Source organism: Vulpes vulpes, chromosome 12 (assembly GCF_048418805.1).
Source record: "Vulpes vulpes isolate BD-2025 chromosome 12, VulVul3, whole genome shotgun sequence".
Classification (NCBI taxonomy): domain Eukaryota; kingdom Metazoa; phylum Chordata; class Mammalia; order Carnivora; family Canidae; genus Vulpes; species Vulpes vulpes.
Genome location: NC_132791.1, coordinates 77,676,218 through 77,704,171, shown reverse-complemented (window position 1 = coordinate 77,704,171; position 27,954 = coordinate 77,676,218). Strand labels below are relative to the sequence as shown.

Below are 27,954 nucleotides of genomic sequence, written 5' to 3'. Positions count from 1 at the left end.
CTGAGATCTAAAATTAAGAAATTACGATTAATTTTTGTGTGCTTGTTTTGTTGCTCTCTGATATGATAATTTGGTAATGGACTATTCTTGAAAACATGGGGTGAGGAGAATGAAATATTTGGAGTCCAAAGAAAGTCAAGGGTAAAATGGACATGTCCTAGGGATTGATAGCTGCCGAGTGCCCAGCCAGGCCTCTTGGATGTAACTGAGGTGAAGAAATAAATTTTCTTCATCTAGAGACTGGTTTTATCAAAGTAGAAGACTTTACTTCCAATACTGGTGCATATAAAAAATATATCAGACACTTCATGTGTTTTTAACTTTAGGAAGTCCTCTGAGGCACCTATGAAAGTTTTGTTACTCCTTACATCTTGCGTCATGAACATTGTAGCAATGTGATGTGATAGGAATCTCTCAAGCAAGTTATGACATATTCCCCATTTCAGGTTAATTACAGGCTGGAAATAGCCTGTTTTATGACATTGAATTGTTGGTGACGCCAGAAAACACCACGGTGAGAACAACAGTAACTGCTTCTTTTCCACGAGGCAGGCAACATGAATATTCTGAAAAACTCATTTTAGAAAAATACATAGGCTGTCCTCTAAAATTGAAAAGGTAGGACAGGCATCTAGAGCAGTGCCATCAAAATGCTGCCCATGGGTTGGAGCTGGCCCCACGAACCTATGGGCACCTGACAAGGTTAGGTCAACAGGCAAGAAGAAACACAGAGAAAATTCTGGAGCAATTTGAGATGGCCACAATACACAAACACAGTTATTTCTCTAAAGTTTCATTTTTATTGTATTTCACCAGTTCTATTGGTTTGTGGCAAACTGGAAATATAAAAAACTGGTTCCTCCCCACAGAGAATCTAAGAATCACTAGCTTCTAGCTTATGGCACAATAAAGAGCTATGTTATTGTTTAGAGCTCCCAAGTCAGACTTTTCCTTTTTTAAATAAGCAGACACAACATCCATGGAGCATGCTTTATAGAACAGTTTCTCCATAACCCAAGGCTGCAAGGACCACCTCAAAATGCCCTCAACATGATTGTATCAACGTGACTGTACATGAGCACTACACTGAAGGGTTGAATTTTCTGCTTTTTTTTTTTAACATGTTTCCTTTAAAGAATGTACTCAGAAAATATTGACTTTTTTTTTTCAATTTAAAAAAGAATTGTGTGGGTAAATTTTTTTTTAAGATTTTATGATTTTATTTATTTAGTCATGAGAGACACACAGAGAGAGGCAGAGACACAGGCAGAGGGAGAAGCAGGCTCCAGGCAGGGAGCCCGATATGGGACTCCATCCCGAGACTCCAGGATCACGCCCTGGGCTGAAGGCAGGCACTAAACCACTGAGCCACCCAGGGATCCCTGTGGGTGCACTTTTATAGTAAGCTTTATTTTAATATTCTGCAGATTTGGATTGTAAGGAGAGAGCTTGGCTTAACTGTTATATGAAAGGATAGTATCTAAAAAAAATGAAATTTTGTTTTCAGAGACATTCCAATTACATTAATATGTTCTCTAATTTAACTTTAGAAGTATAGCCAGAGGTTCCACAGTATTGTCAACTGGTTCTCATCGTTTCACAAGAGTTAATCAAAGTTCCTAGTGATGATTCAGCTCAGCACTAGAGTTTATTAATTTCAGCCCAGTTTATTCTCTTATCATTAATTTTTTTTAGGTTTACCTAGAGCATAACACTGGAAATTAATAAATCCTATTAAATATGGTATTCATGATCTGAAAACAATGAAAGCTAGCAGCAGTTACAATTTTGTTAGCAATTTCCTTCCTTTCAACCCTTTAAAAACTGAGAATGTTGGAAACATCTTATGTCTCCTAATTAGATACTTTTAAAGCATTAGAGAGAGAAATAAATTATTTCAGAGGAAATATAAAATAAAATTAATAAAAAGAACACTCCTTGTTTTCTTCTAGACTAAGTATTCTTGTCAATTACTAAAGGAGGTTTTGTAATTTCTTGCTTAAGACAGTCCACCCTCCAAAGATAGTAAGAGGTGAGTTATTGTAGTGGGAATGTGTTAAGAATTGTCATTAACCACACACAGGTGGAATCCTTCACTGTGCCACCTTGTGGAAGGTATCTTCCAGAATTCTGCTAACTTGCTCTTCCTTTGCCTTTGGTGCCTTTTCTCCTTGTACCCGTCTTGACTCTCTTAGACTGACCATTTCAGCAGACGAGGCAAGACCCTTCCTGAGCCTGAGGCCATAGAGATTGAGCTGGTGGAGAAGCCAGCTAAGCACTCTGTCATCACGATGGAGGAGCTCACGGAGATGGAGCGTTTGGAAGATCTGGATACTTGTATGGTAAGACACATCCTTTGGTGACACCATGACTCCATCACCATAGGGCTTTGCTACTAAATTTTTTTTTTTTAAGATCTCACCTTTACAAACCAGACCAAATAAAACTCCCTGGCAGGGATCATTCTTTCAGAAACTTATTGCTTACAGAGATTGTTAATGAAGCTAATAAAGCTGAAGCTTCAGGTCCCCCTCCAAAGCCCGGTACCATACTTTGGATTTGTAATTTTATAAAACCTCACTTTATTTTATTTCATTTAATTCTATTCTATATTCCAGTATGTTAACAGACAGTGTAATATTAGTTTTAGGGGTACAATATGGTGACTCAGCACTTTCATCCATCACCTGGAGCTCATCACAGGTGCCCTCCTTCATCCCCATCACCTATGTTAACCATCCCTCCACCAACCTCCCCTCTGGTGACAACGAGTTTGTTCTTTAGAGTTAACAGTATATTTCTTGGTTTGTCTCTCTCTTTTTTTCTTTTGCTCATTCTTTTGGGTTTATTTGTTTCTTAAAACTTTTCTTAAAGAGCATTCCCATACACCCCTCCCAAGGACAAATTGTGGAAGTTTCACTGAGCCATAAAACCTGGTTCTGTCCCTGTGGCTGCAGTGGAAAAAATTCCTGAATTCATTAGGAGAAATTTATTATTTAACTTTTGAAAGTCATTGGTAACAAGAAAATATTTTAAAATAAATAAGCCATTAAAAATGGAGGACTTTTATTTATATTTAAATATATTTATAATATATATTTATAATATTTATATTTATAAATATATATATTTATATTTAAATATAATATATTTATAATATTTATAAAATATTTAAAAATAAATAAGCCATTAAAAATGGAAGGACTTTTTCCCACACAGAATGTGTGGAATGACTATTTCTGTCTTGGTCCTATCACTTTTTTCCTTATGGTGCTTTTTCCTATTGTTAACTTACATAATTTGAGGGTATCCTCTTAAATTTGCATTTCCCATTTAGTTTATATTCTATTTAATTCCCTTGACTTGATGTGTGCTTTAGAAGATGGAATATACATACAGTGTTACCTAGCAGTGGGTCTCAATTCCTTACTTTCTAAATTTCACATGGTATATTCATCTGGCCACATAACTAGAGTGTTCAGGTTGCTGATACATTTTTTCTGCTCTAAGGGCAATTTTACTTAGGTTCCTATTTCATTATTTTAGAATTTGTATTATTAACATAGTTACATTTTACTTTACCATTATAACAGTTATATGTGCCTCCGTATTCAATATTTTTATGTTTCACTAAAATAATTCATCTTTTAGGAATTCCTTATAATCTGAGAGAGTGCTGCTGAGATAACATCTGGGCTACTTCTTTGTCCAAATGTTTCTACAATTACTAATGATTTTAGTAGTTTTTAGTTTCAGGCATGTCAGAAATGATACTTGTTTTAAACTTTCAAAACCAAGGATGTGAGGTGCCCACTATTATTTTTCTAGCCCAGAAGGAAAGATAATGCTTTAAGTACTTTCTTATTTATAAACCATTGTTACCTGTTAAAGTTGGTGAATAAAATAATTGAGAACCCTCCAGATAAAATCCTATCATATACAAAGAGGCTAGCAAAGAAAGTCAGAAATAAAATCCTACTTTTTCAAATAACATTCTAGTAGAGCTAATGATGGCAGATAATTTGCTATACAACTATGTAAACTTACAAGTGTATTTATTTACTCTATGTGGGAGGAATTGTCAAGTTTTTAAATAACTTGCTTGTCCAGTATATTGTAAAATGTGTCTTTAGTATTTTTACTTTGTTTGCATCTTGAGGCAATCGAAGTTAACACAGGGTAATTATTCAGTAAGCTCTTAGGCTAACCCCAAAGAAAATAAGTATGTTATAGAAAATAAGGTGTTTGTTTGTTTGTTTGTTTTAGGAAATAGTTTTAAATTCAAAATTAACTCTACATGTCACGTTTGCTACCAGAATTGTTTGGTCATGTGTGAGTTCAGAAAGAGTAAAGAAAATGTGAGTTAGTAAGATGTATTTTGTTGCATTTATAAGTTATGTGGTTTAGGCTGAGAGTGTTGGCTAAGAAAGACTAGCTTAGCCACTATAAGGATGGTGTTTCATTGTGTAAACTTTGTTTTTGTATGATTGATTAGGGGTTTGTCATGTGAAAGAAAAAGGTGGTTCTTAAAGTGGGTGGGGTGAGAATAGAGGAGAAAATAATTTCTTTAAATTTATTTTTTATTAAGGTACAATTGACATATAACACTCTTTGTTTTATTTACTTTTTATTTTTGAAAAAAGATTTATTTATATATTTGGGAGAGGGAGAGAGTGCACATGAGCAGGGGTAGGGGCAAGAAGGAGAGGCAGAGAAAATCTTTTTTAAAAAAAAATATTTCTGTATGTATGTATGTATGTGTGTATTTATTTATTTATTCATTCATTCATGAGAGACACGGACTCAAGAGAGACAGAGACATAGGCAGAGGGAGAAGCAGGCTCCTCGCAGGGAGCCCAATACGGGACTCAATCCGGGATCCCAGGATCACGATCTGAGCCGAAGGCAGGCACCCAACTGCTGAGCCACCCAGGCATCCTGAGGTATAGAGAGAATCTTAAGCAGGCTCCATGCCCAGCACTGAGCCCCACATAGGGCTCCATCCCAGGACCCTGAAATCATGACCTGAGCTGAAATCAAGAGTCAGACAAACGGAGCCACCCAAGACCCTCTTTACTTACTTACTTACTTACTTACTTACTTACTTACTTACTTATTTATTTATTTATTTATTTATTTATTTATTTATTTATGATAGTCACAGAGAGAGAGAGAGAGAGAGAGAGAGAATGGCAGAGACATAGGCAGAGGGAGAAGCAGGCTCCATGCACCGGGAGCCCGATGTGGGATTCGATCTGAGGTCTCCAGGATCGTGCCCTGGGCCAAAGGCAGGCGCCAAACCGCTGTGCCACCCAGGGATCCCTACATATTTATTTTTAATGTAACTCTACACCCAATGTGGGGCTCAAACTCATGACCCCCAAGATCAAGAGTCATAGGCTCTACTGACTGAGCCTGTCAGGTATCTTTTTTTTTTTTTTTTTCTTTCTGTCAGGTATCTTGGTGTTGTTTTACTTTTAGGTATACAATATAATGATTTGATATATATATACATATATATTGTAAAATGACGACGACAGTAAATTTAGTTAACATCCGTCATAACACATAGTTACAAACTTTTTGTTCTTTGTGAGAACATTTATGATCTACTCTTAGGAACTTTCAGATATGCAGTAGGGTACTAACTATGCTTAGAGCAGTGTATGTTACATTCCTAGGACTTGTGTATCTGATGATCAGAAGTCTGTACCATTTTTTATTTTTATTTTTTTAAGATTTTATGTATTTATTTATGAGAGAGAGAGGCAAAGACATAGGCAGAAGGAGAAGCAGACTCCCTACAGGAAGCCCAATGTGGGACTTGATCCCAGGACCCCAGATTCACAACCTGAGCCAGAGGCAGATGCTCAACCACTGAGCCACCCCGGTGCCCCTGTACCTTTTTTTAAATTGCAGGTTATATTTTAAAATTGAGATGCAGAACCACCATCAGGAGCAAAGGGCAAAACTATGCTGCAGGCATACCCAACACGGAGTGGTTTCCATTTTATAAAAATGTTCCTGTTGCTGTGACCTAAGAAGCATAAATAGAGGTTTCCCAGAACCAGGCTCATAGGATGGCCTAAGTTAGAAGGGTGGATTTTTTCTGGTTCTGACCACCATGGAGGCAAGCATTGAGGACTGTTCCTGACTGAGCACCTGCTGAATGGTGGGGGGAGCAGGGCCTTAGGTATGAGTGGGTAACAGAGAAACATGGGATGGAGCTCTCTATAAAAAAGCAATACATGGGCAGAATTTGAAAATAGCATTTTTTTTTTTTTGTTCCAACTAATTCCTTCATCATTGTTTTAACTCAGCTAATGACTTGTTAAGGAGCAGAAAACCAGAGCTGAGTTTACTGTTAGTTTAATGGGAAAGAACATTTGTGTGGAGAAAGTGCACATCAGTGGATTTGTACTGTAATGATTTTCCCAATACCCTCAGCCTGACCATCGATCCCAAGCCACCCACAGTGTACACCATGGCAGCTCTTCTGAGTGCAGGGATCCCTTTCCTAAAGAGAATCCATTTTCTCAGCTTTGGACTTTATACCTTAAGCCAGTGGCACAAATCCAGAGCTAATTTGAAAATTAGTTTCACCTTTTAAAACTACCCCTCCTATCATCTCTCAAAATCAAAGTGGCAAATCACTTGTATTTCTCATTGATATCTATTCCCAAATATCCAGGTCCTCACATGGTGCTATTTTAAAAAGGTCTGAAGAACATATTTGCAAGGGAGAGAGATTTAATCTGTTTTGGTTTTCTGAATGAATGAATGTGTACATATTCCTTGGCAGCATTTCCGGCTTAAGTGATCCTGGAAGATAGGACACAGGTTAAGTATTGTGTGAAAGGGTCCCAGAAGAACAAGTGCATCCATGCGTGGATACAGCCTTTCCCACATGGAACTGTGAGCCTCCAGCAGGTAGAGTTTGTGCCATACACACAGCAAGAGCACTGTTGAGTGTGATGCTGTAACTTTACTATTACCTAAAATGTTTATTGATACCCCAGAGCCCTGTGACACTTTGCCTAGGGCATTCCAAAGAAACTTGGACTCATTACCAGCCTCCTCCTTAGCAATTCTACTTACAGATTCAGGATCCTGGCAGTTTTTGCCTATGATGTTCATGACATCTGCTAAATCTATTTTTGAACATTTCTTAAACTTGGTAGGCAATCTGGGCATCTCTTTTTTTCCCCCTACCCCCAGATATCTTGTCTCATGTTTTCTTCCATTTCTCTTTGGTCCAAAAGTCAGTTCCATTTCAATCCTTATATCTCTTTAAAGAACCAGGAGTTATAATCACACTAAGGAAGGTTTAGTGCCATAAATCAGAGGTAGAAATTTATATTAGTTGGGTTCAAGGATTGCCTTTTTGAAGATGGAAACAATCATCTATATGACTGATTTCTTTATTTAAAAAACTTTTTAAAAATATTTATTTATTTGATACAGAGCATGAGCAGGGGGAGGGGCAGAAGGAGAAGCAGACTCCCCACTGAGCAGGGAGCCTGATGCAGGGCTCAATCCAGGACCTTGTGATCATGACCTGAGCCGAAGGCAGATACTTCACCCGCTGAGTCACCCAGGTGTCCCAATAGACTGATTTCCTAAACTTACTCTTTGACTAAGTGAGGGCTGAAATAAGAATGAATGAGTGGTGTGACAGGCCCTGATACCCACTGGGGGGGATGTCTGAGACCTTCTCATCAATCTTAGTTTCATTATTGTTGAAGGAGAAGGCAGTTTTCTTTAAATAAAAGGGCAGAGTTGCAAAACTGTCTTCAATCAAATAATTCTCTTTTTCTTTTAGCTAGAAAGAAACTCAGAGGGGGTGCCTGGGTGGCTCAGTGGTTGAGCATCTGCCATTGGCTCAGGCTTTGATCCCAGGGTCCTGGCATCGAGTCCCGCATTGAGCTCCCTGCAGAGAGCCTGTTTCTCCCTCTGCCTATGTCTCTGCTTCTCTCTCTGTGTCTCAAGAATCAATAAATAAAATCTATAAAAAAAGAAAAAAACTCAGAGGTTATCTAGTTCATATGGTGGGAATCACGGGGTGGGGGTGGCGGTCAGGGGAGGAGGGCCTGGATAGAATGAGAGCCATCAGAATAACCTGCAGACTTCCAGCCTGTGTCCACTCTCATAGCCCCAGAGATTCTGATGTCACTTTACTCCAAGGAGAAAATCAGATGGTTTAAAAAGTTGTGTTCATTTCTTTAACACATAGATGAAGTCCCTATAATGTGCCAGGTGCTATTCTTCACTCTTTATGAAGAGTAAGCAGTTCAGTCCTTAAACAATCACCTATTAATGATAGATATCATTGCTATCTTGTGTCTATAAGTGGAGAAACTGAGGCATAGAACAGTTAAGAACAAGTGGGGAAACAAGGCGTAGAACAAGTTAAGCAACTTGTCCAAGTGACCTGAGGTCACCCAAAGGCAGGCAGTTTGGTATCATAGTATATGGATGTCATATATGGCATATTTCTTACATCCAGAATTAAATCTTGAGTTAGATTTAATTAGACTTGCATTGCTTTGTGTAACAAGTCTGCTTACTAATTCCAAATTAAATTGACATATGAACAGGAACCCAAATGAAAGACATGTGCTGTATAAACATAACCTAAGCCTTCAGGTTTTAAACGTTATTGGAAACCACTGGATCAAAAATCTGACATGCTCAATTGGTAGACTTGAATCTGCCCACTTTGGGCTTACCTGGAATATTACTTGCCTTTCCATGTGCTATTTTGTTGGTGACAATGATAAATTAGCTTTCCTACATACTTAAAATCCCAACACACATGCCTTCTATGTCATGCTGAAATGTGTATTTACTTAGCCTCTTGATTGTCCGTAGACCATCTGTTCTTTCCTGCAATCGGGTGCTCTTAGGAAATCAATATTCCCAGCTGTCTCTTTCAACTTCACTTTGTCATTGGCCTTTGGGGTATTGAAGGATGCTGTTTGCATTCTACTGATTAGTTATTTCTCAGTATTTAATTTATCATTATATATAGTTTACCACCTTTAAAAAATCACAGAAGCTCAGCATTTAGGATCCCATGCCAAGTGGGTGAAGAGCCAGTGTCTGCTCTGTAGTATAACTAACTCACTAATTGTGTGTAATTCTTTCATTTATTTTAATGAGTTTCATACCAGTTTTAAATCAAAAGATATTCATGCAAAGGAGCAGTTCATCTACTTACTGCTATTTCTTTGGAAAAGAATTTTAAAAGGCTTGAATTATTAGTACATCTTGTGAATCCTTTTTTCAATGAGAAAATAACAATTATTTTCCCTTAAACTCAGCCTCAAATTTTAATATATAATTTTTTAAGCTTTTTTTTTAAAAAAGTTTTTATTTATTTGAGAGAGCATGAGAGAGAGAGAGAGAGAACACGAGTGGAGGGGGGAGAAGCAGGCTCCTTGTTGAGTGGGGAGACTGACCTGGGGCTTGATCCCAGGACCTCGGGACCATGACCTGAGTCAAAGGCAGATGCTTAACCAACTGAACCACCCAGGTACCCCTAATTTTTAAGCCTTTTAATACAGATTAAAATGTAATGAAGATCTGTTTGTCTTGGTCAAAATACTTTTTAAAAACAAATCCCCTCAAAAAAAAACCCACCCCACTTTCAAGTATCAGCAGTTATTAGTTTAACTAATCTATTAACAACAGTACCAAGTATAGATCATTGAGTCGATATCTCATGTAAATTAGTTGCACTGTGTTCAAGCCCTATTGGCTTCTTCTTATGATTTTATTTATTCTGTAAAGTCATTTCCTTATTGATATCATTATGGGAAATAGAGGTTTTGACTTTATAACCACTGGAAAGCAGCCCAAGAAAACCTCTTAATTTCCACATTTTAATTTTCAAACCTATAGCGCAATCTATATAGTTTAGCCAGAGCAAGTAGTGTGTTTCTCAAAGTTCTAGTAATTTTTATGGCAGTCCTTTGTGGAAATGCCAGGGGTACCCTGCAAATCCCTAAAGAGGCTGCCATTCCCTGACGGCTGACAGTTTTCTTAATTTTCTAATTTTTAACTGGCACCATAAAATAACTTAGAACATTAACTAGTTGTGACTAGTCAGGACGTTCCAAAACCAGCATCAAAACTGGGCATCTGACTTGCAGAGGATATGATGATTCTTCTGAGCTCTATTCTGACATGTAGTGGTAACTATAAAAGATAATTTTGGTTTCCCTCAGGAATTAAATTAAGCAAATGACCCTAATAGGCTGTGGATTGATGAAACAAACCAAAACCATACCATTGTTTACATGAGGGGGCAGTTATAGATGACAGAGGAGTTACTTATACTTCCTTAAACAGGACATTTTCTAGTAAAGTGCTAACTAGCTAAGTCCCTTACAAGCAATCACAGATTTAGTAACTCCTGGGATAGTACAGTAGAACCAGTATTTGATAATTTCTCTAAAATCAGTTCCACTTTGCAACTTTAGTAACCTCATGTTTGTGGACTATGCGCATTTGTTTTGACAACCTCTTCCTTCCATCAGAAAACTCCAGATTATCATTGCTTGCCAGTGGAGACCAAAGGTCAGATCCCTGCAGGATGAAAGATGTCCTCTTTAAGGACTGTATTCAAATCGTGAAAGAACACAGTGTCTTTGGATACTAAGTATGTGTGTGAGTATGTATGTTTGTGTCTGTCTAAAGAAGAAGGAAGTGGGCGGTCCTTCAAGGGGGCTTGCTTACCCAGGGGGAGAGACAGAGACAGGAACAAGGTATCTGCTGGCACAGGAGCCCAGGGAGGATACAGGAGCATTTCTCATTCATGAACTCTTAGCTGGTTATGAGCTATCGAATGACTCTTTGAACTAAAAATATAGACTAGCAGGCCACTTATTCGTTTAATAGATGCTTATTGTTCATCCACTGTGTACGATATTCCCAGCTTCTTGCTGGAAATGGGAGGCTAAGAAACCAAGACATCCCCCACCAAGTTTGCTCTGCTGAAAGGCAGAAGTGGCAAAGCCAGTTTCCCCAGCACTATCATCCGTGTAAATCCCACACACGTATTTGCTTAGGTTTGGAAAGATGGGAGTCTGCCACCGAAATGAGGTCATCCAGAAAGGCTTGAATTAGTACAGAATGCATCTTGCAATCCTCTGTCACATCCCACAGGTGACTCATCAAATCAATGGGATGGTTTTGACCAGGAGTTTAAAGACACTTCTCAGAAATGAAACATTAAGTGTGAATATGAAGTACCAGATTACATTGCGTGTTTGCTTCAGTTATACACACATGTACATCCATTAGGTTGTGACATACATACATTCCATATACAAGGCAGGTCAGTCTGGGGCTCCTGGCTGGCTCAAATTATTTAAGCATCTGCCTTTGGCACAGGTCATGATCTCAGGGTCCTGGGACCCAGCCCTGTGTCAGGCTCCCTGCTCAGTGGGAAGTCTGCTTCTATGTCTCCCTGCCCTCCTCTCATGCTCTCTCTTGTTATCTCTTTCCCTCTCTCTCAAAGAAATACAATATTTTTTAAAAAGTGTTCAGGGGCTACAGAAGTATAGTTTCTTGTATGCAGCCTTAATTTGGGCTTTGTTTCTTTTACTTCTTGGTCCTGATTTACTCCTTCCCTTCCACACAAAGTTTGCTGTTCTCAGTGGGTCTCAGCTCATTTTTGGCTTGAGGCGGTTGCACATGAATAGAGTGACATGTTAGATGTGGTGGGAGAGTGCTCTGCGAGGGTGTGTGGTTTGCCCTGGAAGCAGAGAAGGGGTGCCCAGCCCACCTTGGGGGAAGGGTGTTTTCAAGGAAGGCATCCTGGAGGAAGGTTCTGAGCATCATGCCTGGCACACAGTAGGCCCTCGGTGACTGTTGGCACAGTGAAAGATTGTATTTGAAGAGAGGTTGGCTGGGAGAATGAGTAAGTAAATGTAACAGAGAGGAGTGTACACAGAGGCTCAGACTGAGGGGAGAACATCCAGGTTGAGGGACTCTTGTGGTATTATGGCATGGCAGGGATAGAGGGGTGTGACAAAGAGGCTGGAGGCCATATCACAGTCTTGTAGAGCTCACAAAGATCTCTTAGCTTGCTTATATATTGTCTATTTTTAAATTTTTTAAAAGATTTTATTTATTTGAGAGAGAGAACAAGTAGGGGGAGGGGCAAAAGGTGAGGGAGAATCAGACTCCCCACTGATCAGGGAGCCCAACATGGGGCTCAATCCCAGGACCCTGGGATCATGAACTGAGCCCAAGGCAGACTCTTAACCAACTGAACCACCTAGGTACCCCTAGCCTATTCCTTAACAAAATCAAAATCTAAAGTAAATGGTTTTTAGCTTTGACCTTTGATGCATATTTTGCCGAAAATTCTCCTACTGACTTTCATACTGAAAACCACACTTAGAAACTAGACCAAAAACAAATGACTTCTACACTCCAGATATAACTGCATTTCTTTTATAAATTTTAGTTTCAGTTGTGTAACCTCATTCATATAGTTGCTTCTTGGAGTTATACATGTACTGCTTTCCTTGAGAAACTACTTAGGTGGCACCTTTAGTAATTTATAGGTAAAGTGAGTGAACAGAGTTCAGAGAGGTTAAAAAATAACACAAGGAAGTTATAGCAAAGTTCAGGATCAGTTCCTAGTTATGCCTGCATGGTGCTCTGTTCTGCTTGTTGGGTAAGGGGGAGCCTTAGCCAAACTCATGCCAGAGCTTCAGACCTAACATCTGATTATCAAAATTGACCATTTCTCTGCCTCAGAAGACCACCTAATCAGAGCTGAGCTCTAGGGTGGATACCTGCAACCAAGCAGCTTCAAATCTACTCCAGCCCTTGAGCAAGTACTCTGTTGAAATCTCCAAAGGCCATACCCAATTGACATGGCCAAATGGCCTTCTTCTAAAACAGACATTAGAGCATTCTCTGTCACAGCCTTGGTAAAACCACATAAATTCTTCTCATTGTGTACTATGTGGCCTTGACTACCCAGGTAACTGAATAAATTGGCCACCTGTATGCAGTTATTTGATACTGAAATCTTAAACATTCGAAAGGCATTTGTGTAGGGTTTGCTATATAATTAATATTGAACAACAGGTAAAGACTGTACCTATGTGCTCTAGAAAGCCAGTCTTCTTTAGCTATAATACAACACCATAGTGGACACATTAAGAAGTGTCTAATAGACTGTTTATCTAAGTGTTCTCTGTAGCTTGGGTTGCATATAGTTAACTCACTTTAAAATGAAACTAAAGCCAAAGAAAAATCACAAGGGGCAAAAAGATCACCTTGTTTTTTGACATATTTCCTCATAGATGAAGCAGACTGTGTTAATAAGGATGACTGAAGGCTATGAGCAAATAATTATCAAAGGAATGGATCTGTAATTTAGAGATGACTTAATAATCCATTCTCTTTTAAGAATCTCACTGGAGATTCTATTTAGAAGGGATGTTAATCAAACGCAGTTGAACCGAACATGACAAAGATCTTGGTTTCTGAACCAGATCGGGTTTTTACAGAGTTTGGGTGATAAGCCATCTTTACCTTAAGTTCAGTCTGAGGTTGAAGATGTAGGACAAGGAGTTTGAAGAGTCAGTCTTAAAAGAACTTGGAGATCCAGTCAGAACCACATCTCCTGATTGCTGATTGACCACTACAGCCCTTCAACCACCATCTATTCTTTTTACTTAGCACCAGTGGGATTTACTGGACTCAAGATTTTTAAACCAGTAGTAGAGTAAATTTTTAAAGGATTTAAAGCTTTTTTTTCTTAAGTAGGCTCTATGCCCAGTATGGTACCAATGCAGAGCTTGAAAAACTCATAACCCTGAAATCAAAAGTCAGATGCTTACTTAACCAACTGAGCCACCCAGGTGCTCCATTTTGTTATAGGATTGAATCTGGTTTTTGGTGGTGGCGGTAGGAACAATTAATTTTTGCCATCTTTATAGGGCTAAAATCCTATGGACAGAGTAAATGTGTTACATTAAGCATTTTAGGCTAAGTTTGATTATTCATCTTGGTGACACTGAGCCCTGATGTCCATTCCAAAGGCGAATTTTTTAAGTCTCCCGACTGCCTCATTCCTGCCTTCCATTTTCACATGGACTTTCCAAAGATCTAGACTTAAATATCTCTCTCAAAGGTAATACTTGGTGAAGACTCCCTCATTATTTATTTATTCTTTTGCAATTAAAAAAAGGCAAATTGTTACTCAACTTTTCATCACTATTAGAATAACATTGTGCTTAATAGTGCAGTAAAATGCAAAACATTGCACTTAATAGTGCAAATAAACTTTGCTTTTTTTTAATAACACTGCAAGGGGCCCATACCTGGTACTTGTGTTCATAAGCATCATGCTTCTGTGCCCAGCAGCACCAACAAGGGCTCTCAAGGTAAAATACTTGCTTGAAAGCAGTACCAAGCACTTTCATTCTTTGGACAGCCCTTAAGGAAAATGCATTAAATTATAGCTACTTTTTAAAAAAAACATTCAAGTGTGAAACTTCACTTTGGCATCAGTTGCAAGAAGAGTTCAAATGATTGAAAAGTAAGCCATTAACTGTTTCCTGGAGAAAACAGGACAGAGCTAGGAAGATAAAGATTTTTAATTTTCTCGCATCAAAAAAAAAAAAAAAAAGCACAGATCTGGAAGCTAAGGAAGGGATCCACATTAATGTACAAATCATTCCTTGCTGTGACTTTCACAATAGCCTCTCATCAGGGCTGCTCTCTGAATGCTTTTGTTTTAACACCGTGATGCCATTTTAACTTTTATATGAAATGAGACTTTGGGTGTGAAAGTTAATAAGGGTGATATGAATAGCTGAATTTAATGTTGTGTTCACTGGGAAATAGCCCCACTAAATCTCACTAAATCTCTATGTATTGTTCTCCTTTTGTCCACAGATTTATTGCAGCTGTCTCAGAGTTATGGCTTATGTACCCCTACCCTCCCTAGAGTTTAAAACTTGTTCCTGTCCAACCATCATTATAAAAGGGATTAGGCAATCTTTTTTTTCTCATTGATCTCTACACCAGCTCAACTTTTTAAAAATAGAAATGCATAGAAATTACTTTATATCATTTTATTTATTTTAATTTTTTTTTTAGAAATTGCTTTTTTAAACCACACATAAGGTTAGATATTTAAACCACACTATTTGGTTAGATAGTTGAGGGTATAAATCAATGAAGAATGATTAAATTTTGGTTTCCTCTTGAGCATTGACTCAGCTGAAAATCTGGCAGGAAATATTTAAGTTTTGTAACCTCCTACATTAAACAAAGATTACCCCTATCTATTTTAAAAGTGCACAGAAAAGCACAAGGTGAACCTAGCATATCTTGTATCAAAAAGCAAGGATTGGCTCCAACTCCAATGGGATCATTTCAAAGGCTACAAAGTCCAGATTGAAATGGCTTCCCCTGGGACACTCTGGCACCAAAAAGAATAAGGACAGTAATAGTTTATGATACATTGAATTAATTTTTAAGAATCCACGAGTCCATAGCAATACCAAGAAAATAAAAGAGGAGAGGATACAGAGGACTTTTTAAGGAATAGTTGATCTTTGCAGGGGAACAGTACCTAATAAATGTAGGAATGATGATAGAAGTGGAAAGGTACAATTTGGTAGCCTCTGTTGTATTCATTCATTCAGGCAAGGATTGTTGATGGTTGTTTGAAAATGGGGCCATCACCGTGAAACAAAAGTATCACTTCAAAGATGTATTATTAATTACCAAGGGAAAATGTAACCTTATAAGGAAGTGGTTGGAAGTCTCAACCTAACCAAATGACCAACCTTAGTGTTACCAACAGTGGAACAACCTGATGTGGGTGCCACCTGTGATTCAGCCATTAGTTCACAGCATCACCTGTGTGGCAGTGGTGGGGGAGTGAGGGGGGGGGTGATGGCTCGCCTGAATCCAATCTCCAGGTAAATGGAGAATATGGGAAAGTCTGTGAAACAATTGACCTGAATTGCTCAAGAAAGAATCATGGAAAAGAAAAGTAGGATTGGTCATGGGGAGAGGAAGACACCCTAGGAAGAGAAACTCAGGAGACATAGGACACACTGTGGTGAGTTCTTCCTTACATCCTGCATCCAACAGGCAGGGGCGCTCCAAGGCATTTGAGGGACAACTGGGGAAATTTGAATACGGAGCATAGTGTGTACATTAGAAACTCTAGAATCGCTATTAGTAGGTGTGATCATCGTGTATGGTTCTGTAGGAGAAAGTGTTCTTGCGGGAGTATTTGAAAGTGAAATGTCAAGATGTCAAAAACTTTAAAATGATTCAACCAAAAATGTGCATGCATATGTGTTAGAGACAGAGAGGGAGAGAGAAAGAAAGAAATTAACTGAAGTAATGTGACAAAATGTTAATAATTAAGGGACCTATGTCAAGAGCACACATGTATTATACTATTTGTTTTGAAATTTGAGAATAGAATACATAGTTGGCTGGAGGAGAGCAGGTATATGTAGGTGAAGAGCTTATTGGTTGAAGAAGTGGACACATGAGCCATGAGGGTTCATGAGGAAAGTTTTTATCAGTTCAACATGAAATGGGAAAAATAAGGACAATAGAAAAAATTTTTCATGAAAATAAATATATCTAATTTCAGGGATTCTTCTTTAAAATAGATCATGTACTTCCATTTTTATGTTTGTGCCCTAGTCTATAAACTGTGTTGTGGGGGAGGGGCACTGGATTAAAGCTGTAGTTCAGTTCACTCAATCTCTGTGCTTTGATAGAAGGAAGTGCTAAAATCACTACCAAGACATTTGTATAAATAAATAGAATAAACCCCATCAAGGTTCATGATAATTTTTTTTAACCTCTCACATGTGAGTTTTTTGGTAAACAAAATGAAGAAGGTAGACATGGTGCCAAGTTTTTGTTTTAATTTGGCTTTTTGGAGCTACTAAATGTTGAGATGGTTTCTCCTCTTGAAACACAGCACAGCAGTCATAATGCTTATAAAATACTTGCACATAAAAAACAACCCTGAGTTGCTTGTGTGTGTGTGTGTGTGTGTGTTTAAGTAGGCTCCATGCTCAGCATAGAGCCCATTGAGGGGCTGAACTCACAAGCATGAGAACAAGAGTTGGATGCTTAACTGGCCACCCATGTGCCCCAGCAGTATATTTTTTTGATACCAGAATGTAAACTCTAGGAGCCCAGAGACCCAACTTTACCTTATTTACTGCTATGCCATTCTCAAGATTGCCTGGTAAGCTGTAGGTGCTCAGTAAATATTTGTTGAATCTTAAATAATACAAAATGTTCCTGATAAAGTGGTAGCCTCCTTCCACCGCTACCAACAATCTCTCTTCTCCTCCTTCCCTTACCACTGTCATGAGTTGGGACACTTCCTGTTTATTTTGTATGTTCAGACATACATGGATTCATGAACAATATTTAGTGTTATTTTGCATGGTTTAGAATTTACATAAGTGGCATCATGCCATGCGTATTTTTCTAAAACTTGTGTTTTTCATTCACTATTATCTTTTGAGATTTGTTCATGTTGTTACACGTAAAACTTTTTTTCCTCTTTTAAAACTGCTGTTCCATCATTTTGCTGTACTTCATTTGAGTTATCCATTTCCCTATCAAAGCTTTTAGATTGTTCCCAGCTTTTGGCTCTTAGAAGCCTACTGCTTACACATGCATCCTCACCCCCCAGTCATTATCTTGGGAACAGGAAATGGAAAGATGATAGAATCACTATTGTTCATAATCACTACCAGTTATAGAAGCACTGTGAGGCTATTGAATGGCACTATTAGCAGTTAATATTCATTTTATCTTATTTAATCTTCACAACAAATTATTTTACAAACTAGAAAACTAGTCTTGGGGGCGCCTGGGTGGTTCGGTTGGTTAAGCATCTGCCTTCAGCTAGGGTCATGATCTCAAGGTCCTGGGATAGAGCCCTGCATTGGGCTTCCTGCTCAGCGGGGAGTCTGCTTCTCCCTCTCCTTCTGCCCTGTGCACCGCAGCCCCCCCCCCCCCAAGCTCATGCTCTATCTCAAGTGGGTAGCCATCCTGAACCTGAGACCTGGCCCCTGTGGGGATCTTGACCCCAGACAACAACTGCCAGGCCTCCTAGAGGCCCCTATGCCACCCTCAGAGGTCTCCTATGAAGCTGGAGTTCTCTGGAGTCCATACAAGAGAAAGAGGAGGAACCTTTCTGTTCATGTCTCCCCTCAGCTCTACCACCTTGGGGCATTGGTTTTTCTCCTCATCCTCTCTCCTCCTTACTCTTGGACAAATAAACAGCCTATGAGCACATAGGCAAACAACAACAACAACTTGACATAACAAAAACATTGGCCAAAGTCCCACAACCCCATAAGTGACAGATTGAGGATTAGAGCTCTGTTCTTAGATGCCAAAGCCTTGCACATGAGACATACTCTGAAGAGAGGAGAAGCTCTTAACACTCACTGGTCCTCCTCTTGTCCTAGTGGGAGTAGTTAGAGTCAATATAGTTAACTGAGTTGCAAAAAGTGTGCCAAAGGAGCAGAGGAATGAACTAATGATCTTCTTTCCATTGAAAAGTTGAGTCATCTATTGCCATGGTTTCCCTCTTCATAGGAATTTTTTTTTTTTTTTTGGCTTGCCTGTCATTCTAGGAGTTGAACCAATTGAAAGGTCCCTCACCTTCACATATAATGATCTTTAGGTGGATAATTGGGACAGAGCACTTGTCTTGTTGAACTAACCTTTCATAAAAAGAAGGGAAGTCTAAGATTATCCATGAGACTTAACCACCAGCTGTCACTCACTCGTGTACGTATCCATAATCATATCTTTAAGGAAACTTTCGAGAGGATGTGGATTTATTTTTTTTTTAACTTTTTTATTTATTTATGATAGTCACAGAGAGAGAGAGAGAGAGAGAGGCAGAGACACAGGCAGAGTGAGAAGCAGGCTCCATGCACCGGGAGCCCGACGTGGGATTCGATCCCGGGTCTCCAGGATCGCGCCCCAGGCCAAAGGCAGGCGCCAAACCGCTGCGCCACCCAGGGATCCCTTTTTTTTTTTTTTTTTTAATTTTTTTTTAATTTTATTTATTTATGATAGTCATACAGAGAGAAAGAGAGAGAGGCAGAGACACAGGCAGAGGGAGAAGCAGGCTCCATGCACCGGGAGCCTGATGTGGGATTCGATCCCGGGTCTCCAGGAGAGGATGTGGATTTAAAAGGGGAAGCAGGAGTCTTTATTTCAGGCAATTCAGGAATATTAAAAATGTATTTTTACTTTTTCTCCTTTATCTAGCAAGGCTGTTTTCAATCTAATTTACTGAATCCTAAAATGAGATCTATTTGAAGAAAATTACCTAATAAAGTATGAAATTAGTCTGGAGACTGAGACTTTTGGCACATTGCTGATGGAAGCTTTCCTGATAAGCAGATAATATGCTAATGATAACGGTGATGTTGGTGATGGCTATGGGGAATGCCTTTGACTGGTGTGCCACCTGTTTTTTTTTTTAAGATTGTATGTATGTATGTATGTATGAATTTAGAGAGCATGCACATGTGAATAGGAGAAGGTCAGAGGGAGAAGAAGAGAGGGAATCCCAAGCAAACACCCCACTGAGCACAGAGCACAAAGCAGGGCTCCATCCCAGGATCCTGAGATCATGACCTGAGCCAAAGTCAGATGCTCAACTAACTGAACCACCCAGGTCCCCCTGTGCCACCTTTTTTCTAAAGAGACCCATATTCCCAGATTGGACCCGTTATTTCGTCGTGTTGTGTATTGAGAAAAATTGGCACAGAAACAATAAGAAATGTGAAAAAAAGAGTCAGCCCAGTTAGATGGAGGAGGTAGCTTTCGTCAGGGTGTGTTTTCAGGAAATTTGAAACCCCCTACCCCTCAATACTTTGCTTTCACAAAGCCTGACGTTCAATAGCTGAACTTTTTTTTGTTGTTATGTTTTTTTAAACTCTTTTATAAATTTTCATGACATTAAGAAGATGATCTAACAACTGTTGATGATCAGTGAGATTTAAAAAATTATTTCATTAGAAATTTAAAGTAAAATATAAGGTATAAGGTATCATTGGCTTCGATAACACTGTGCGTAGGTAACTGTTTTAGAACCTGGCATCAACTCCTTTCCTGAAAAGCTTTGGCAACAGAGGGAGAGAGAAAATTCAAAGCTACTTCATCCTAAAGTGCACTGGGGAGCATAGGATAATATAGAAAGCCCCCAGAGGAGATGCTTCTACATGCCTGGAGATACACTATTATCACATTGTTGCTGAGACCATCAGTTTGGCCCAAGAACCAAAACCTGCATGGGGTTGTCCAATGTCTGCCTAGTGTTCTGTCTGCAATGTGCTTCGGGGCTGGTGATGTCTTCATTCCCCAAGTGGGGTCAGTATCTCATGGGATTTGTAGATGGCATTCTGTATGCTCTTAACAGAAGAGGTAACAGGTCTATGAGTTTCTGCTATTTTCAAGCTATAATTGTGCTTCTGCTTATAAAAAGCTAGATTGGCTGTGTTAAGCCAATAATATTTTTTTGGTCCCTTCTTATTTCCTCTGCTATGGAGGCTTTTTATGGAGCTTTTCTGCTTGTGAACCGTGTCTCTCCCTCCCCTTTTCTTGTAATGCTGTTGCTTTATCTCTCTTCCATTCATATTTTTTTCCTTCCTTTTTGCTGCATGGAGACTCTCTGCTGTACAAGTGTAAGTATTTTTTGGTGGCTCTGCAGTTTCTGGCTGTACTAGTTTACATTCTCATGCTCCATCTGCTTGTGTGCTGCCTGGCTAGTCTCCCCGTAGACTTGGTGTCGTCATCTGTCTGTGGATCCCGCATGAAACAGGCAGCAACTTGAGACAAGATTGGATTTTATAAGATGGTTCAGCTAGCAAAACAGGCAATGAATTTAAAGTATCCTTGCTGTGCCTAAAAGCAAGCAGAGTGTCGATGAAGAGGATACCAACCCTTCAAGAGAGGAAAAGTGGTTTTTCCCTTCATGAAAAAAAAAATAAAATAAAATAAAATAAAATAAAATAAAATAAAATAAAATAAAAAGTGTGATTACTTAAATGTCCAGATTTTTTTTTCCTGGTTCTTGCTTCTCAGGACTGTAGAAAATTGGCATCAGGATTTGCTTCTTGTATTAGAAGAATTTTCCCAATCCATTTCCCAACTGTTTTTCTTGTTTTGTTTTTTTTTAACCAACCATGTTTTTGTTTTGGTTTGTTTGTTTGTTTTAACCTCATGGAAAAGAACATTAGGGATTCTAGAGCTCGGAGCAAGAATGTTATTATTCTTTGCACAAACTTTTTTTTTTTTCTTTTCAACCTGCATTTTCCAACTTTATTTTATTTTTTTTTAATTAATTTTTATTGGTGTTCAATTTTCTTTGCACGAACTTGATAAAATGAACAAGGCAACTTCTCCATCCTATTTTTGTGGTGATAGAACCAATTTAACTCATTAAAAAAAAAAAAGGGATGTCTAGGAATTACATGTTAAAAGTGAGTTTAACAGGAAAAAAATGTGATATTTGTCAAGTTCCAATGTAAGTCTATAACTTGTGGAAAAGTAATGGTTATAATTCCATTATAAAAATAGGATCAAATGAGTAAGATTTCTGAGCAAAATGGACATTTTAGATTCCTAGAGAATAGGGACATGCGTTTCATCTGCACTCTGCCATGGTGGTGATTTATTGATGCTTTGTGATGTCAGGATGAGAAAAAAGTCTTGCATTTAGAGTTTTCCTTCTAAAGTTATTTTTAAAAGATCTGACACACTATTCCTCATATTTCCTGAGTATGTGAATATTGAAAATAACTTAAAACAAAATGTATTTTGAACAATAAAGTAATTTTGTCTAGGCCTAAAATAATAGTGGACAGTGTTAACCATGAATTGACCTATGAAGAGTGCATTGGTGTGTGTACCTCTTCTGCATCGGATGCTGACTCTCTTCATCTGAGGGGCACTTCCTGATTTCTCCTCTCAGTAAATACTCACTGACAAATGTCCAGGGCAGGAAATGAAGACTAAGAAGCAGTCTGAGAAAATCAACCCCTTTATTTTGATACAAGATTGTTGACAGTTCTAAAGAGATGGTAAGCTAGATTTTTTTTTTCCCCCTCAGGTTGCAACTTACCTAATCAACAGGAATGAGAAGAGGTTGGCAGGACCAACCTGGCATATAAACCAGATTTCTAGGGAAATGTAGAATATTTGTTCCTAAATATATATTTGGATAGGTAATCATAGCTCACTGTCATATTTCATCTTGCTTTAGATTTATATGTAATGGGATCATAGGAGTAAGCCAGTAAAGAGTGAGCAAGTTTTGTTTTGTTTTGTTTTGTTTTTAAGATTTTATTTATTCAGGGGAGACACACAGGAATGACACAGCAGAGGGAGAAGCAGGCTCCCTGTGGGGAGCCTGATTCAGGACTTGATCCCAGGACCCCAGAATCATGGCCTGAGCCAAAGGCAGATGCTCAACCACTGAGCCAGAGAGTGGATCCCAGGCATCCTGTGAACAAACAAGTTTTTTTCTTTTTTTCTTTCCCTGTAAAACGGTTAAGGAAGAAAAAGTTTGAAAGAAAGGAAAGAAAAATACGAGAGAAATAAAATTCACTTTTTTCTCCCTCTCCATCATTAAACTGTAAGAAAGAGATCATGAAACCATTCATGCATCAGAAGAAATGTCTAAAATTGGGTTGCATTCTTAATACCAACTGTAGAAACTAGTCTGCTTTTGAGTCCTGCCTGTTTTAGCGAAAGTCTGTTGTCCTGTCCAAATGTCAAAAACTCAAAACTAACAAATATCACATACAGTGGAAGAGTTTTATGTGAAATGCAATTAGGAGGTATTTGCACTTGTACAGAGCATATGAAATGAAGGAAAGCATTAAAGCATTAGAAAATCAAGAGCCAACTAATTCCCCTTTGATTGATGTCAGCCATCAAAAATTCTGATGATTTTTGTACATTCCTCTTATAAAATTAGGTTAAACTGAATTACCTATTTACAGATAGGCATTAGTTTGTAAATGTCTTTCTCTCTATTTGTATATTGTTTATAAATGTTACATATTTATGTATTTTTATATGTAATTATATGTATATATATTTTACCTCATATATTTAGAATTGTAATATATTTGAAATGTCATAATCATATGTTTTACATACATTTGGTATCTATTAGAAAGGGTATATAGGGAAACTTGAACCAAATTATTTTTTCCCATGAACACTCTTTCCATAAAATCTAATCAAGAGTCACAGGAAAAAATGTTGGAAGACATCCTCATTGCATGCATTTTAAAACTTCTTATTTATTTGTGGCTGTCTTAATGAATTGGCTGAAAATTATATCCCAAGCTACTGCTTGATCCTTTTATTTATCATGGTTGTACACAAAGTGGATGGAATGCTAAAGACTATATTTTGGGAGTTTGTGTCTCCTAAAAATTAATTCTTTTTAGAGGTTTCACTTATGAATAGACCCATCAGTACACTACCTTGTTCAGTCAATTGCAAGGCCAGTTTTGGGGGAGAACAACCAGAGAGTGGATCCCTTTCCAATTGCATTGGATTGATTGTGTTTTTACTGAACCCACAAAGCCTGTTGCTTTACAAATAGATATCCCTTAGATTGTCCGATTGGTTTCTTTGTTTTTTTGTTTTTTGTTTTTTGTTTTTTAAGATTTTACTTATTTGACAGAGAGAGCAAACGCCTGCAGGGGGAGGGGCAGGCAGAGGGAGAGGGAAAAGCAGACTCCCAGTGAGCAGGGAACTCTATCCCAGGACCCTGAGATTATGATCTGAGCTGAAGGCAGATGCTTAACCAATTGAGCCACTCAGGTTCCCCAGATGGTCTGCTTTTTTTTTTTTTTTTTTAGATGGTCTGCTTTTAACCAAACCTTCAAAGAACCAAATGAGCAAACTTTCATTGTGTATTTCAGGAAGACCAGTCTGGATTGAAATATAATCACTCATCTTTCCTCTCCCTCTTCTCTCAATAATAAGTAATAGCAAAAGGATATTGTTATTAAAACTGACATAAAATTGTTAGAACTGTAAAATTGTTTGCTTTAAAAGTCAGTATGAATCAATTCAGTCCTTGAACCAAAGAGAGTTTGTCAACCTTGTGGATGTTTTTTGAGAAAGCCTTACCTGACACCCTATTAATGAAAGACTATAAAGTAAATTCTGTTATCTCTTAGTTTACACAAATACTAGTTTCAGTATCAAACCAATTAAAAGATCCCTAAGATCCATTCATGTGTATGTTGATTACAAAGGGTGTGATTGATTGGGAGGGACACTGGGCCGCACTCCTGATGAGTCTGTCCCTTGTGCTACTCCTAATGTCAGCTTGAATGGGAGCTGTTGTCATCTTTATGACTCAGTTTCTTCCTTCAAATTTGTTTTGCTAGGTGATTGACCAAGGCCACCTCCCTCTTTCACACATGTGGTCCTATTACAGGAGAAGCTAATCCCTTGCTTAGGTTTGGTTTTATATAATCAATAGTTGGCACCAATGCTTATGTTTTGGTGGTTTGTGTTTTGGTCTCATTTTTTAAAAGTTGGAAGACTTACCAAGAAGTGATGGCATATACGAACTTCTAAATTATGGCAACTTTTTCCTAGTTAGCCTCTGCCCGTAATGTAAAGATCAAAATCTCTGGCAGAAGTGTGAAATGAAACACAGTACTTAACTCATTAAAGGGACCAAGAGTGGGGTGTTGCCTTGCATGGATGTTCTGATGCTCCTCTTGGTAATGAGTAGTGAATAGTTGCAATTTCAATTTTTAGCAACTAATGTTTACAATCATTTAACCTGTTTTTTTATATCCATTTTAATATCCCTATGTGCAGCTTGGAATTACATTCTGTATCATTCATTGTTCTTTTCCACCGTATAAATAGACTGTAACTGATGAGGGCTGGAACCAAGAAGAATGCAGAGGGCTGTTGTCAGTTGAGAACACTGTAAACATTTAGAAATGTGTGGGTTCAGTCAGGCTGTCAGATGTGACCCTCATCCATCCTCTAAAGAAGTGAAACAGAGTGTAAACATTTGATCTCAGATGTTTCTCCCCCCACCCACCCAGAAATGTTTCTGAAGTTTGAAAGGCAAGTTTTCCCTGAATACCTAAGTGCTTTCTTTCTTTCATTGCTAGATGACTCCTAAGTCCAAAAGGAAGAGTATCCATAGCCGGATGCTACGGCCCGTTTCCAGAGCCTTCGGTGAGTTATTTTGGAATGCCTGGCATTTCCTGGTAACCATGAAACACCCCTAGCAGGGACCTCAGACCAGGGATGCTTCCCAGGGATGCTTCTGTATGAGTAACTATGGACAAGGAGAGTTCAGGGATTTGTGAACACATGTTTGCTCTTCCATGACAGAATTCCTAAAAAAGAATTCCTCAAAGGAATTCTCTCATCCGTGTGTACCCAATAAGCTTCTGGGGGCTCTGCTTTATTTTAGAGATGGAGTTTGACCTGGATAAAGCACTGGAGGAGGTGCCCATTCACATCGAAGACCCGCCTTTCCCATGCGGCCGGCAAGAGAAACGGAGCTCAGGGTTTATCTCTGAGCTGCCCTCTGAGGAGGGGAAGAAGCTGGAGCACTTTACCAAGCTGCGGCCAAAACGGAATAAGAAGCAGCAGCCCACGCAGGCGGCGGTAGGTGGGCTGGGGGCCCCTTCCCTGCCTCACCCTTTCGGCCGGGAGGCTACAGATTTGCTGGAGCGCCCTGCACCGTGCGGGCTTGCAGCCGATGGAGCACGGTGGCACCTCCCCGCGGGATGGTCAAGCCAGACATCTCCGTGTGGTGCCCACTGATTTCTGAAAAGACAGTGCTGTCAAGTTTCCAACTCTCCAGAGCTGAAGCGCCCTTGGAGGAAGCCCTTAGAAAAATAGCAGTCACCTGGTGAGCTAAATGGGCTACGGTCTGTAGGGTTTGTAATGTCTTGAGTGTGAAACGTGGAAATAAGTACCAAAGCCTTTGTTTGCAATGAAAGGTGGCTTGCGCATGCCCCGGGGTGCCCACCCCTGCCTCCCGAGGCTGCCACCAGATCCTGGGTGGTTCTCAGGCCCTTGCTTTTGAGACCCCGCAAGCCCCCGGGGGTGGGGGGGGCGGTGCTGGAGAAGCTGGGACTGCTGGTGCGGGGCTGCGTCCCATGCCCCCTCCCCCCCACCCCGTGCCCCGGTCGGACTCGCGTCCCCCCTCCTGAACAGCTTGTCCTCACCTGTCTCTCTCCCTCACCTTCCTGGCTCTGTGCTCGGATGTGGCCACCTCTGCCACTGCCCCCAGACTGCTGCTGAACTAATCCCGTGGACACTTGTCCTCGGGCCTCTGACGTGGTGTCTCAGCGGTTACTTGACAGGGAAACCCCATCCTTCCCGAAAGCCCTTTCCCAGGGGGCCTCTGAGTCGCCACGTGCTTTTTTTCCACCTGCTTCTGCAGTGCAGTCTTGGAGTTTGCTGCCCAGGCACATGGTTGACTTCCACCCTGTCTGTACTGCTCTGCATTCAGGTCTCCACCTGCCTCCTGGACCTCACTGTCCCAAAGCCCCTCAGGCTCCGCACATTCAGAACTGGGAGCCCCTCTCCCTAAACACACCTTCCTCTCCTAGCCTCTATCCCCCATGTAGCATCACATTCAACAGGCCAGAAACCCAGCTATGATCCTTAATACCAGGTGCCCATGGCAACCCTGACCTGCCATTCACCTTCCCCTTTGTCATCCCTGCCTTTGCTGCTTCCCATCCTGTGTCTCAGTCCTCCAGAGCTGCAGCCTTTTTCTTGTCACTTCCTGTCCACACCCCCCCACATCTCCTGGACTGTCAATCATGGATCTTTCAGATCTCCACCTGCCTCATTGTTCCAGGAGGCCCTCCCTGTCTCCACCTCTGTGCCCGCATAAGACTGTGCTTGCATGACTGCAGGGGAGGTCATTCTAGCAGATTGGTTGTGCACGGTGCACAACCTGAACAACCCTCCTTGGAGGCCACAGCTTCTCTAATGCCTGCTGCTCATAGCTGCTGTTACAGCTGCATTTATAACTCTCATCTTAGTGTTCTCTAAGCACTCTCTTTTGTCTGTAAGTTCCATGTAGGAAGGCATGTGGCTTATTATCCTTGGATTTATGCTCAATGCACATTATGGTTTTAGAATATAGTAGATGTTCAACAGTACTTATTGGATGATATGTGGATGGCTGGAGACATAAGCAAATGAAGGTCACAATAATTATCTGCCTGGTCAGTCATTTATTCACACCAGCTCAGGCTAGTTGTGTTTACTTTCTTTCTCTCATTTGTATCTGAATAGCTTGACACATTCAAAAAAAATTTCAGTGCATTGGTTTTTTATTTACTTGATTTTAACATTTTCATACACTATTATGCATTCTTAAAAGAATAAACTTTTTTTTAAATAAGGAAAAGGCCTTTTTAGATAGTGAAGAAGATGACCTCCCACAATAGATTCTAGATGGTTACTGATTAAATGTCTCCTCGTTGGCTCTTTCCATGTGGAGAGTCATTAGCAGTGTAACTTGTACATGAAATGATGATTTAAGTTTCCTCTTGATTAAGCCAGTGACCCATGGAAAGAGAAAGTTGTGAACATAATTTAAAAACCAAGAAGAGAAGGGAAGGAAAGAAAGCTGAGACAGAGTCCTGGTGGAGGAATGTGCGAGGTGTATGCTGGAGACATCTGAACTTTGACTACAGCAAAGCCGGGGCTCACAGGTTACCCTCACACCAGGCTGTTCCATCTGAGGGACACTCCTGGTAGCGTAAGTCTGTGTCCTAAAACTGTGGATTATGGTCATGGCTCCAAATAGATCTGGCTTCTTCCCAGGTGGGGAGTGGACTGAGAAACATGGCATAGCTTGCTTTCCTTTGAGCT

General features: G+C 39.6%; 1 protein-coding gene across 19 annotated transcripts in view; it reads left to right on the top strand.

The window, feature by feature from the left end:
- CARMIL1 (capping protein regulator and myosin 1 linker 1) overlaps positions 1-27,954 on the top strand; it is a 314,309-nt gene that overhangs the window by 247,260 nt on the left and 39,095 nt on the right. For 12 of the 19 annotated variants that reach the window (XR_011995658.1, XM_072728997.1, XM_072728995.1 and 9 more), the window contains 3 exons: positions 2,196-2,342; positions 25,218-25,284; positions 25,526-25,722. Coding sequence is in view for 16 of the 19 variants with exons in the window: in XM_072728997.1 (XP_072585098.1) it covers positions 2,196-2,342; positions 25,218-25,284; positions 25,526-25,722 (411 nt within the window). In the remaining 3 variants the exon portion in view is untranslated. Of the gene's footprint in view, positions 1-2,195; positions 2,343-20,720; positions 20,739-25,217; positions 25,285-25,525; positions 25,723-27,954 lie in introns of all 19 variants that reach the window. The other 7 variants (XR_011995657.1, XR_011995656.1, XM_072728996.1 and 4 more) reach the window with 1 other exon arrangement.